Source organism: Meles meles, chromosome 8 (assembly GCF_922984935.1).
Source record: "Meles meles chromosome 8, mMelMel3.1 paternal haplotype, whole genome shotgun sequence".
In the NCBI taxonomy this organism is placed as follows: Eukaryota; Metazoa; Chordata; class Mammalia; order Carnivora; family Mustelidae; genus Meles; species Meles meles.
In genome coordinates, this window is record NC_060073.1 from 52,152,613 (window position 1) to 52,166,999 (window position 14,387).

The 14,387-nt window shown below is 41.1% G+C and overlaps 1 protein-coding gene across 5 annotated transcripts in view; it reads right to left on the reverse strand.

Moving 5' to 3' along the window:
- The window catches only part of ZNF143 (zinc finger protein 143), a 58,715-nt gene that overhangs the window by 16,003 nt on the left and 28,325 nt on the right, over positions 1–14,387 (reverse strand). For all 5 annotated transcript variants that reach the window (XM_046014915.1, XM_046014913.1, XM_046014916.1 and 2 more), the window contains 5 exons: positions 13,130–13,249; positions 11,569–11,644; positions 10,727–10,852; positions 6,674–6,853; positions 1,320–1,547 (listed from right to left, as the gene is read on the reverse strand). In XM_046014915.1, the coding sequence (XP_045870871.1) occupies positions 1,320–1,547; positions 6,674–6,853; positions 10,727–10,852; positions 11,569–11,644; positions 13,130–13,249 (730 nt within the window). The remainder of the gene's footprint in view (positions 1–1,319; positions 1,548–6,673; positions 6,854–10,726; positions 10,853–11,568; positions 11,645–13,129; positions 13,250–14,387) is intronic.

Genomic DNA, 14,387 nt, shown 5'->3' on the forward strand with positions numbered 1-14,387 from the left:
TCTAACGTTTTTTCCCAAGAGTTTATTCTTATCGAAATGAATGCTCCTGTCTCCTACAACACTACTGAATAGCACATGAATCAACGAAGAGTTATTTGGCAATGCTACACCGCTCTAATGCTTAAGACCAACATCGTTAGGACACCCAAATAGCCTAGCTGCTCCTCCCTTCCTTTCTAGGGCAGAAGTGCCCCACTGGCTAGACTTCTTCTTCTTCTTCTTTTTTTTTTTAAAGATTGTATTTATTTATTTGATAGACAGCACAAGCAGGTAGAGCAGTAGGCAGAGGGAGAGGGAGAAGCAGACTCCCCACCAAGCAGGAATCCCGATGCGGGGCTCGATCCCAGGACCCTCGGATCATGACCCGAGCTGAAGGCAGCTGCCCAACTGACTGAGCTACCCAGGCACCCCTGGCCAGACTTCTTTTAGTCTCTCCAATTTACTTAGCTCCCTTCACCCTGAGGGCTTTCTGTATGTGCCCTTCCCTCTATTGGAATGTCCTCTTGACTTTGCTCATTTCCCCTTCCTGCCAAATCCCTGCCTTTCCACCAAATTTACCTCCATCCACCCTCTATCATCTCTCCTAGTAGCTGTCACTTTAACCTATTTAAGAAGTGTGCCTAGCTAACCTCTAATGAACTTTACAAAACCAGGAAGCTCACATGGCCTGTGCAAGTGATTTACTGCAACTCTTTGCCTTCACATTCTATTATACCTAGTGGTCACTTATTAAGCAGCAAAAGAAGTCACTCAAACTCAGCTCGAAGCAAGGCGAGACTGCTCTAGACATTGGGGAGGCAGTGGGTCCTTCCTCTGCTTCCCGGTGTGGCAGACCCCTCTGCTCCTACCACTCAGGCCACTGTCACTTGAAATAAGCTTAACCTCCAGGCTGGCAGGTTCCAGAACTTCTTTTGTGACAATTACAGCTTTCGTTGCTGAACAAAAGCCACAGTCAAGAGCTAAAACCCTCCACTGTATATGCAAGTGGAACTAGGTGTGACAAAAGAAAAACTGCCATCTGAGCTAAGCTGTGTGTCCTAAACCCACTCTATTGCGATCCTTCTGTTTAACAAGAAGAGAACCAAACAGGGGAAAACAAAACAAAACAAAACAAAAACACCTCCTAGACTAAGCTAACTTCCCTTAGATGTCCCAGAGCACCAAGTCCCTTTCTTTGACAGCACTTACTACAGTTGTAAATTCTATGTCTGTGTGATTATTTGAATAAAACTCTGTGATCTAAGAAAATGCTATGAATCACAAATTATGATAGCTGTTAATTCCCCAACACAGAAAGCTTTACTGGAAAGTATACTCACCTGGGGGAGGCTCAAAGAAGGCTTCCTGCTCCTCCTCGATAGGCTCAGTGTCATTGTGGGCCGTCCGTTTGTGCATGGCCAGCGTGGAGATCTGCTTGTAGGTCTTCCCACAGTGGTTACAGTTGTATGGTTTGGAATGAGTGTGAACAACATGATGTTTGTATAAACTGGAATATTCTGTAAACCTTTTGTCACACCCAGGGACTGTACAAACATATGGCTTTTCACCTAAGTAAAGAACACACACACACAAAAATATCAACTTTGCATATGAAGGCATAATCATTCCATTCCTCCCCCCGGGGGGTGGGGGGGGGCAACTAATAGCAAAAATAGATAGTTCTCAGATCTCTTTCTATACCACCATAAGATGAAACACTAGAAAAGACTCCCTTAACTACGGTTTTTGTCTTGGCTCAAAAGGTAGTCTGAATTCTGAGTCTTATCTCATGCCTGAATACCATTTTTTCCCTTAATTTCAAGGGAAGAGAAAAGGATGGAGATGTTGCCAAGTTTAATGCTAAGCTTTGATAAAACTCATTGTTAACTACAACTAGACAAGCTAGATATTAATACTATACTAAAAAAATAATAAATGCAGTTATTTTTAAAACAAATACATCTTTCCCTAAGGGTTTTATAAGGACAATAAAAAATGATTGCCTAAAAAGTCTGCTAGACATGGTCTAGACACTTAGAAATCTAAAAGGACATACTCATATAATTTCTAAAATGTGCATCTGCACGTGTGCATACATGCACATGTCTTATTTCATTCTCATTTGTACCATTACTTGGGTAATCACATTTTCTGGCATGGTTCTAAACACAGTAGAACCACCCACAGAGTAAAATCTCACCCTAATGTAATCTGTAACATAAGTTTGAGCATAAAGTAATTGGAAATTGCTTCCTTCCTCTGCCCAGTCTATGTTCCCAAAGCCGGGTAGGTTAATGTTCTTATCTTGGTAAACAGACGTGGTAAAGGCAAGGCCCGGGAAGGGAAATGGCAGGCAATCCCGAACAGAAAACCTGCTCCACTGATATTCAGGCTGGAGCAGAAACCGCCCCTAGGTGGCACCAAACCACAGTCAAGACAGAAGTGGATTTGAATTGGGCTTTGGCGCTCCCTACTGGCTATATGCGCAGCCTCAACTGGGTCCTCTAATCAAACCTGAAAGAATGGGTTGCATTTTACATAGCTGAATATTTGCACTCCACTTATAGCATAATGTGGGCATTTACTGTATTATCTACCTGATGATCATTAGCTAATCTTTTCTTCCACTCCAGACCTCCTCTGTGTCAGACCAAAAATTATAACTATGTACAGCATCTCTCTATTTCACTGTTTCTCAATCACAGAAAAGACCAGGTGGGTAATAATTTCTTTATGTATTTTTATACACACACACACACACACACACACACACACACCCACCCCTGGAGCTTTCTAAATATATACCGGTGCCTGGGCTTCATTCCATAAAACACCTGTGTTATAATCCACCAAGAACATCTACCTTATATGAAGCACTTCAAACACCAGTAATCTAATTATTTAACATTCAATGAACTCAGTAGTGGGTATATGATGATTTGTAATACACAATGATACATACAGAATCAGACAGGAATTCTGTTTTCCTTCTACAACACAAACATACTATAATCTAAAAATCAAGTATCTTAAAGATAAAAAAGGAATACAAATTATGGTAGGAAAATATAATTTTCCCTTCTAATCTATGGTTTTCTTTTCCATTTTCCTAGAGAACAGTATAATAATGGAAGGAACACAATGGAAATAACACATACTATACAATGTAAGCACAAGACATGACTGAACAGAAATATGACTTCAGTGTGTCCTATGTTTTCTCATTAGACTCACTTAGAATTTTTTTCTTTCATAGAAAAATGCATCACAAGTAGATTCATTAAGTGGGCTTTCAGTTTGGATCATAAATTTTGGGTAAAAATTTTGAAAATCCTTACAGCAAACATACAGATGGGTAGAGTTCACGTGGGGAGGGAGACCCAGAGACTATAGATTCCAAACTAAGAGTGTTATCTTCCCTTTCTAACCTGCTCTCCCCCATTTTATGATTCACACAACCTAGATTGCCAGGTTCCCCTTTACACCTTGTGACTAACCAAGTCCTATGCAGATGAAAAGACTTGAAGATTCCTCTTCAAGTCTTTTCATCTGTATCCTTCCCCATCTCATACTCACTTTGAATATTCTAACAGCCCTCAGTTTACTTGCCATTGGTCTCATTTCCCTTTAACATCTCTCTATGGGGTGTCTGGGTGGCTCAGTAGGTTAAGCCTCTGCCTTTGGCTCAGGTCATGATCCTGGGGTCCTGGGATCGAGCCCCACATCAGGCTCTCTGCTCAGCAGGGAGCCTGCTCCCCCTTTTCTCTGCCTCTCGGCCTACTTGTGATCTCTGTCAAATAAATAAATAAAATCTTAAAAAAAAATCTCTCAATAATATGGACTGAGTGATTTTTTTTCCTAAGAAAAAGCAAATGTTTGGGTGTCTGGTGGCTCAATCTGTTAAGTGTCTGCCTTCGGCTCAGGTCACGATCCCATGGTCCTGGGATTGAGTCCTGCATCAGGCTTCCTGCTCAGGAGGGAACCTGCTTCTCTTTCTCCTCCCTATGTGATCTCTCTCTCAAATATAAATAAAATCTTAAAAAAAAAAAAAAAAGGCAAACCTTCTTTAAATCCTCTTAAGGTTTCCTCTCTGCCCATGGTGATATTCAAATTTGTTAATGTACTCTCTTCAAAGGGAAGGGATTGTTGTGGATCCCTGAAACGATTTCCAGAGACACTCAGGGATCCGGGGAATGCAGCCAGAAAAACACTGCAACTTCTGTAAAAATGTCTTTTAATTTTAAATTAATGCAAAGTTACTCTTAATACCAGTAATCAAGACAATGTATTAAACAACTTCTTGAAAAACTAATGTACATTCTGTCTTAGCCTCCCTTTTGCCTTTCCCTTCCCAACCACTAAAAATATATTTGCAAAGTGTGGCATCAAAATTAAAAACCTTTGTACTGCAAGTGGTACCATCAAGAAAGTGCAAAGAAAACCCACAAAATGGGAGAAAATATCTGTAAATCATGTATCTGATAAGGGACTTGTATCCAAAATATATAAAGTATTTTTACAACTCAACAATTAAAAGAACCAAATTTGAAAAATGGGCAAAGGATCTGGGTAGACAGTTCCCCAAAGACCTGCATACAGTTAATAAGCACAGGAAAAGATGCTCAACATCTTTCAGATACAGGAAAATGCAAATCAAAAGCACAATGAGATAGGAACCATTTCACACCTGCTAGGATGGCTATAAGCAAAAAGATAATAATTGTTAGCTGCATTGTGGAGCACTGGAACCCTCACATGTCACTAGAGAGACTGTGAAAAAGCAGTTTGGAAGTTCCTCAAAATGTTAAACACAGAGTTACCATGTGAACCAGCAATTCCAGTCCTAAGTATACATCCAAGAGAAATGAAAATAGAATTCCACGCAAAAACTTGTACCTGAACGCCCAGAGCAGCATTATTCATAACAGCCAAAGTGAAAGCCACTGGTCAATGGAGAAATAAAATGTGACACATTCATATAATGGAATACTATTCAGTAATTAACAGGAAAGAACTACAGATACATGCTGTGACATGGCTGGTCCTCAAAACACCATGCTAAGTGAAAGAAGCCAGATGCGAAACCCCCTAGGTTATAGGATTCCATGTGGCTAAAATGTCCAGACTGGGCAAATCCATAAGGACAGAACAAAGACTGCTTACAGCTAGCAGGTGGCGGTGGGAGGAGACTGCTAAGTATGGATTTCTTTTAGGTGGAATGAAAATGTTCTAAAATTGGTACAACCCTGTGACTATGCTAAATAACAGTGAATTATATATACTTTAGTTAATGAATTTATTCATTTTTACTGAAGTAGAGCTGGCACACAATGAATCATATTTTTAAGTGATTATACATTATGTGAATTATATCTCAATAAAGCTGTTTTTTAAAGAAGAATATAGCCACAGACTGCCCCTCCCCCTCTGCCCCATAAACACCACAAAGGCCAGTTTAAGAAACACCCTCAGCATGATAGCACATACACAAGCCCCTGACTGCCCCTCCAAGCTCACTTCACACTAGTCTTCTATGTGTGCCCTAGGCCTGCCTTATTCTCCAACTAAATCAGGCTTTTTGTACCTTTGTGCCTTTAACTGTGACATTTCCCCGACAGGAATCACGGTCCCCCTGCCTTCTACCTAGCAAATTTTAGGACTCAGTCTAAAAGTCAATTTCCCCTGGAAAGCCTTCCCTGAATGCTTCTCCCTTCCCACAGAGATGGCTGCTCCCCTCTCTACTCCCAAAACATCTTGTTCAAAGGAATGGGAGACACTCTGCACTCTGTAGCAATTAGAGGTATCATCTCTCCCCAGTTCAACTGCCCTTGACCATGTCGTATCTGTCTCTCTATCTCTGATGCTCGGCAGGGGAACACATGACAGATGATCAGTGTCTGTTGAATAATCAATGTATAAAAGCTAATGTGAAGGTATTTTTGAAGTTGTTTAATCCCCCTCCACCACGTCAAGTGTTAGGAGGAGGGAAGGAATGACTGGAAAATGGTTTATGGAAGAAAGACAGAGACAGGGGTGCCTGGGTGGCTCAGTGGGTTAAAGCCTCTGCCTTCAGCTCAGGTCATGGTCCCAGGGTCCTGGGATCGAGCCCCACATCGGGCTCTCTGCTCAGCGGGGAGCCTGCTTCCTCCTCTCTCTGCCTGCCTCTATATCTACTTGTGATCTCTGTCTGTCAAATAAATAAATAAAATCTTTAAAAAAAAAAAAAAAGAAAGACAGGGACAAAAAAATCGGAGACAGGGCGCCTGGGTGGCTCAGTGGGTTAAAGCCTCTGCCTTCAGCTCAGGTCATGGTCCCAGGGCCCTGGGATCGAGCCCCACATCGGGCTCTCTGCTCAGCGGGGAGCCTGCTTCCTCCTCTCTCTGCCTGCCTCTATATCTACTTGTGATCTCTGTCTGTCAAATAAATAAATAAAATCTTTAAAAAAAAAAAAAAAAAAGAAAGACAGAGACAAAAAAATCGGAGACAGGGCGCCTGGGTGGCTCAGTGGGTTAAGCCACTGCCTTCGGCTCGGGACATGATCTCAGGGTCCTAGGATCGAGTCCCGCATCGGGCTCTCTGCTCAGCGGGGAGCCTGCTTCCCTCTCTCTCTGCCTGCCTCTATATCTACTTGTGATCTCTCTCTGTCAAATAAATAAATAAAATCTTAAAAAAAAAAAAAATCGGAGACAGTTACCTGTGTGTATTCTCACGTGATTTTTATAATTGGTTGCACTGGCAAATGCCCTCCCACATCCTGGTTCTGTGCAGTAATATGGTCTTTCTCCTGTATGTGTCCTGATGTGCACTTTTCTGATATTTGATGTTGTAAAAGACCGACCGCAGCCTTCAAAGGGACATTTAAAAGGCCTTTCACCTGAAAACACAAAAAAGAATAAATTATATGGTGCAAAAATACATAGAAAATTGAAATGTCTTTTTTTTTAAGCTTTTATTTATTTGAGAGAGAGAAAATGAGAGAGAGAGCATAAGCACGGGTGGGGTAGAGAGAGACTCCCTACTGAGCAGAGAGCTTGATGTGGGTCTCGATCCCAGGACTCTGGGATCACAACCTGAGCTGAAGGCAGACACTTAACTGATTGAGCCACCCAGGCACTCCAAAAATTGAAATGTCTTATCCTTCAATTCTGCCTAGGATTACACTCAAGACTCTAGTCTTCTGGTACGGGGCTTCCCTTTCAAGGTTTTTTCTTTTTTCCCCTGTAAATACAATCTTCAACTCCAAATTTAGATTTCTTTTTTTTTTTTTTTTAAAGATTTTATTTATTTATTTGACAGAGAAAAAGATCACAAGTAGGCAGAGAGGCAGGCAGAGAGAGAGGAGGAAGCAGGATCCCTGCTAAGCAGAGAGCTCGATGCGGGGCTCGATCCCAGGACCCTGAGATCATGACCTGAGCTGAAGGCAGAGGCTTAACCCACTGAGCCACCCAGGTGCCCCCAAATTTAAATTTCTATAGGAAATCTGAATATTGTTCAAAACTTGTCACTGGTTGCATGACTTTCCAAGTTGGAGTCATCCAGATGGGCATATTAAAAAAATGAGCTAAGAAAAGTAGAGAAAAAAATATCATAAAGAAATACAAAAGAAAAATAAGAGTCAAGAATAAGAATTACAGGGAAACTTGGGGGGCTCAGTTGGTTAAGTGTCTGCCTTTGGCTCAGGTCATGATCCAAAGGTCCTGGGATCGAGCCCCACATCGGGCTCCTTGCTCAGCAGGGATCCTGCTTCTTCCTCTCCCTCTGCCTGCTGCTCTCTCTGCTTGTATGAGCACTCTTGCTCTTTCTCTCTCTTGCTCTTTCTCTGACAAATAAATAAATAAAATCGTTTAAAAATTTAAAAAAAAAGAATAAGAATAATATTTGAACAATAAAAAATAAAAATAAATTTAAAAATCAATAAACTAGGGCACCTGGGTGGCTCAGTTGGTTAAGTAACTGCCTTCAGCTCAGGTCATGATCCTGGAGTCCTGGGATCGAGTCCCACATGGGGCTCCCATCTCCATGGGGAGTCTGCTTCTTCCTCTGACCTTCTCGAATCTCATGCTCTCTCTTACTGTCTCTCTCTCTCTCAAATAAATAAATAAAATCTTTAAAAATAAATAAATAAAAAATAAAAATCAATAAACTAGAAAAAATATCTGAACCCTAGAATCCCCCAAAAGCTTATATCCTAACTCAATTTATAATATCTTAAAAAAAATTGTTTTTCTAAAAATCTAGTGTCTAGCACATAATACATATCAATATACTTCCTGAATATATTATTATGCTCATAATCTAAGCTTATGAAAAAGTCTATTCTGCCAATTACATTCCTTTTCTTCATACTTGCTTTATACAACCTCAGAACTTAAAGGGCCTTTAAACTGTTAGGGAGGAAGCAGTCTTTGGTTTTGATTCCCATGTGCCCTATTTAGAATAAGCTCAAATTAAGCAAACAACTTTTTTGGTTAAAAAAAAATCATCTCTGGGGGCGCCTGAGTGGCTCAGTGGGTTAAGCCTCTGCCTTCAGCTCAGGTCATGATCTCAGGGTCCTGAGATAGAGCCCCGCATGGAGCTCTCTGCTCAGCAGGGAGCCTGCTTCCTCCTGTCTCTCTACCTGCCTCTCTGCCTACTTGTGATCTCTCTCTCTCTGTCAAATAAATAAATTAAAAAAAAAAAAATGCTCTTGAGGCTTCGTACTCTCAGTTTCCCTGCAGATCCTTAAAAAAAAAAAATCTCTGTGTGTGTAGAGAAATAGGTATTTACCTATATATAAAAGTTGGTTATTTTTCTTTTGACCAAGTGAAATTATAATTTACCTGCTGGTAAAAATCATTCCAAAATATTTCTACCTCAAGTATGAAATCATTTAAAAAGGAGCAGGAACCTCTGATCCTTTCTTTAGAGAAAGTCCCCCCCCGCCCCAGTATGTTAACCTAAGGAAAATAGTCTGTCTTGGGTAAGTCCCTTCTCTCTGGCTCTAGATGACCTTAACATTTTCCCAGCTCTGACACGCTGTGATAAGGAATCTAGCATTCCAGCAATTCCCACGGTGTTATATACACTACTCCTCTGACCCTGTAGCACCTTGCTTTGTTTTTGCTGAAATCATTTGTGTTTGTAAGAGACATCCCTGAAGTCCCCTTACTCAATCCAGCAATTTACCAATGAAAATACATGATTTAAAAACTGATGCGTGACTATATGGTTTGCTAAGTGAATACTATCAAAGGAATCACAATTCCAATGTTTTGACATAACTAGATTATGTTTTTATGCAACTTTTATATAACAGGTTGGCATTATACAGCAAATCCAAATAGAATTTTCAGGTATTTGGAAACACTTGCATCTGATAACAATGAATAAAAATAAGTACATGAATAAAATAGAAGCAGAGATCTATAGATTTGTTCCTGAACACTGTAAAGCAAAGCTAATCTGGGATCATATATGAATTATAAGCTAAATTTTAATGACTAGCAAGTCCTTGATGGAAATTTGCTGAACTATTTTAGAATGCTTAGACGTATCTGGGGACAAAGTTATCAGACTATGTTTAAAACATCTGTGGTAAAATTTTAAACTAAATTATTAAGCTATAAATAAGCTTAGTCAATAGTTTGTAACAGCATCTCTTATCAACAGTTTCTGAGATTCCCCCAGCTCTCATCCAAAGCAAATAATTACCTTTATAATCGGTATTCCAATTCTACAAATAATTAAGTACAAGAAAGAGAGGGGAGGGGAGATAAAAACAAAGTACCCTTTAGGAAAAGGAGAGGAGGAAATTAAAGGGGGTGAGAGATGATCACAAGGAGGTAATAAGCCTTTCTTTCTGTAGGGCTGTTAGGAGTTCATTTTCTTTAGCAGCAGCTTAACACAGGAGAAGCAATGCTGAATTGAGAAGGAACTGGGTGCCTTAGGTTCTAGTCTGAGCTGGGCTACTAAGTAGATGTGCAATCCTTGGTACATAAGCCTATTGCTCAGATAATACCTACAAACTGTATCTATGACTATAGTCTATTGACTATGACTATAATACCTACAAACTGTATCTATGACTATTGTTCATCCTTTTTGGGACATGGACCCCTTTGAGAATCTAACAAAATTATGGGCCTTCATCCTAGAAAGATGTAAACGGCAAGGCATTTAAGAGAAACCCTTGAAGCTAACTCTGAAATTTCCAGAGACTCCTTCCCCAAGTCCCCTCCCTGCAGATTAAGAATTCCTGGCCTCGGGGTGCCTGGGTGGCTCAGTCGGTTAAGTGACTGCCTTTGGCTGGGGTCAGGATCCTGGAGTCCTGGGATGGGCCCCAGGTATCCAGCTCCCTGCTCAGCAGGGGGTCTGCTTTTCCCTCTCCCACTCCCTCTCTTGTGTTCCCACTCTCGCTGTCTCTTTGTCAAATAAATAAATAGTATCTTTAAAAAAAATTTTTTTTTAAGAATTCCTGGCCTCAGCGTGCCTGGGTGGCTCAGTCAGTTAAGCTTCTGACTTCAGTTTGGGTCCTGATCTTGGGGTCCTGGGATTAAACCCCACATCGGGCTCTGCACTCATAGGGGAGTCTGCTTAGTCTACTTGTCCCTCACTCTCTCCCTCTGCCCCTCCCCCCAGCTCATGGGCACACGTGTTCTCTCTCAAATACATGAATAAAATTAAAAAAAAAAAAAAAAAAAAAGAATTCCTGGCCTTAAATCAATCAGTCAAATCCTGGCCTACGTATGGTATTTGTTCATACCAGTACCTGTATGAGTTCTGATATGTTTCTGTAGATCTCCTGAAGTTTTGAAAGACTTAGTACAATTATCTTCTGAACACCGATATGGCTTTTCTCCTGTATGAGTTCTGACATGACTTTTTAATCCATAACCTTTAAGAAAAATATAAAATAAATTCCATTATTTGAGATCCCTCTATTTGAGACCCCACGCCAACTGAGATTAAACAATTGAAAAATATGATATAATACTGGCAAACACAACAGAGCAGCTATCAACAATGGACAAGAATATGACAGCTAAGGGTCATCATGCTGGAAATCCCATAGTTTCAACTCTGTCTAGAAGAGGTTGTATGTGTTTCTTTTTTTAAAGTGCCCCAATCTTATTAGATGATCACAACTCCTACCCCAAAAGCTTGAGGTGGAATTGAGACATTAAACGAGGAACAGGGTGGGAGTCAGGAGGCCTGGTCCCAGTGCTGGCCCTGCTGGATGTCTCCCCAGGCAGGCCCCAAACCCTGCTAAGTCCCAGTTGCCCATGGTTCCCTCAGGTCTGTCCTAACGTTAAGTTCTGTGTCTGCTTCTAATGCTTGGCCTTTATTTTTCTGCTAAAAGAAAGCAGAGTGTGGAGTGAAACACCACAGTAGGCAGAGGTAGGCCTGAGGAGAAAAATGAAAGCAGAAAGAGAAAGAGAGAGAATAGAGCAAGCAGGACAAGAGAAAGTTAAGGGAGAGACCGCAACCCTGGTTATTGTGCATCTACTAAGGCAAACGGTCAATTCCTGCTCCTGGCCAGTCCCTGTCCCTGGCCAGTCCCTGCTTTCCCCCTAAGTGGAACTATGAAATGAAGAAAATTAATGTTTTTACCTGTTGCAAATGCCTTCCCACAGCCTAGATGCTCACACTGATAAGGCCGGTCTCCCGTGTGTGATCGCTCATGGACCTGTCATTAAAACGCAGGCATGAGTCTATTTTCTTCAGGCATCCCTCAGGTAGATGGTCTCAAGAGAGATCTATTTATTTCTTCCCCCGGTTGAATTACAGTTGACCTCTGAACCACACAGGGGTTAGAGGTGCTGACCCCCACCTCTGTGCAGTTGAAAACCTGTGTATAACTTCCTGACCCCCCAAAAATGTAAACTACTAATAGCCTACTGATGAACAGAACCCTTACCAAGAGCATAAAGCATAATGAAAGTTTATCACGTTATCACATTATTTCCCATACTATATTCTTCCAATACAGGAAGCCACAGAAAAGAAAATGTTATTAAAATACATTTACAGTACTATACAGTATATTTGAAAAAATTCACATGTAAGAGGACCATGCAGTTCAAACCTGTGTTGCTTGAGGGTGAACTGCAGTTTGTTGTTTGTGGTTTTTTTTTTTAAAACAAAAGACAGCTTTTCTCAAAAACTATGGCCCACCAATTCTCAATACAGACCTAAATGCTGTACGTTAAGAAGTCCTCATTTTAATTACAGAACAGGGGTACTGGAGGTGGTCAGAGGTGTCCGTACGGAACACAGACATGGTGAAAGCTAGGAGCAGAGCATAGGGAAAGGCTACACAACGTAAGGTTAAGAGGCTGCTGCGATAGGGGCCTTGCCCCGAGGCAAGGCTTCACCGTGGACTAGTGGGATGGCCATGGCAGGTGCCTTCTCTAAGCCTCAACTCCTCTCTGTAAAGCCAAGACATAACCGCATCTACTGTCGAGGGCTGCTGTGGCAAATGAAGAATCACGACAGTGGACAACATTTACTGAATCTCTACCACGCCATTCTTTTCGCTATTTTACGTATATAAAATCTACTTATTTATTTCTCATAACCGCTCTGTGAGGGAGGTGCTTTTACCATAAGGAAAATGAGGCCCTAAGACACCAAATAACATGTCAAGGTTATACACCAATGGGTAATGGGGACTGCTATTCTAAACAGGCTAAGTGACCGCCTCCTGACACACCGTAAGTTATTCAGTGCGTGTTAGCTACTGAGTCGTGGTATGTTGTGTGTAGCGGCCATCAAAACATGTGGCCCATATATTTGAAAGACAGGGCACATTAACAGCAACTTCTGCTAGATTTCAGCAAATCACTGTTAACAGAATTACACAACCAGCTCTCCTAAACTTACATAAATTTCACATCTGACAAAAATATATTCAAATACACAGAGTATCCACCATGTGCCAGGTAGAATGCCAGACATTAGGGAGACAGAAAGGAACAGCTCAAGCTCTCAGAGAGTTGACAGTTTCTAAAATCTGCATAGGGTTTTACATGGCCTGTTCAAGTGTGAGCGTGTGTCTTTATCCCGGTAAGTGAGGGAAAATAACGGCTTTTGAATGCTATCGATATATCGTGTTGGCATTTAATGTCCTAAGTATTGTCATACCTAGATAGAGCATTTTCTTTAAACATACCTTAAGGTGATGAGCTGTTGTATATAATTTCCCACATCCATCATATTCACAGCGAAATGCCTTCTCTCCACTCTGCTGGGATTTAGCAGTTACTCTTGTCGCATGTCCTTGTAAGACAATCTAGACGAAACCAAAAAGTACGGTTTATTCATACAGAAATAAGGTAGATGAAATTACTGTTTGCAAAATTAAAAAGATAAAAAACTGGGGCGCCTGGGTGGCTCAGTGGGTTAAGGCCTCTGCCTTCGGCTCGGGTCATGATCTCAGGGTCCTGGGATCGAGCCTCGCATCGGGCTCTCTGCTTAGCGAGGAGCCTGCTTCCCTTCCTCTCTCTCTGCCTGTCAAATAAATAAATAAATATATTAAAAAAAAAAAAAAAGATAAAAAACTGTAATGTGGGTTTCCAGATTCAGATGATCATTTTACAAAGATTCTGTCATGTTGAACCAGTTAGGTTATTTCTGTTCCAGAGCTTAAGTCAGCAGCTGGGGAAGAAGTCCAAAGATGAGCTCCACGAGGGGGCAGAGCTAGAGCGCACAGATCTATTCCCATTCTAGAGAATTCTACCCAGGAAGCATCACCATTGTATGCAGGTATTCCATGACAGGCTCAAGGGATATATATATAGGACATCTGTTCTAAAAACAATGTAAAGAGCATTTTCAACTTCAAAAGTCTTTCAAAGCACTGAAAAAAGAGGGGTTTATGTCGCTGTTACCATCACCTGTGGGAGACAGTACAGTGCATCTGATCCTAGTCTGTACTTATATTCAGGAGATCATTTTTCTGGGACTCAACATCACAAGACTTCAAACAATTGTCCTGATTTTAGAAGCTTTTAAAGATGACCACCTATTTTAGAAATTAAGATACCATAAAAATGGAAGAACAACTTTCTACTCTGTGGGGCTTGGGGTGACAGAGCTGTAGGTTAGGGCGCCTTGTTTCACAGTGAAATTTGAAGGCTGAAAATGAGGAGCGAGGCGAGCAGTCCGGACAGAAGAAGAGTATGACCAAAAATATGGAAGTGTGCCTGGAAGAACTGGAAACTTAGTATGAGAGGATTACGTCTATATGGCAGTGAGTAACATGAAAAAGAAAGGGGAGCTGAGGATCACATTTGGGAAGAGCTTTAGAAGCCATTCTTCTTTCTTTTTTTTTTTTTTCCAATATTTTATTTATTCATTTTGTCAGAGAGGGAGAGCACAAGCAGGGAGAGCAGCAGGCAGAGGGAGAAGCAGGCTCCCCGCTGATCAAG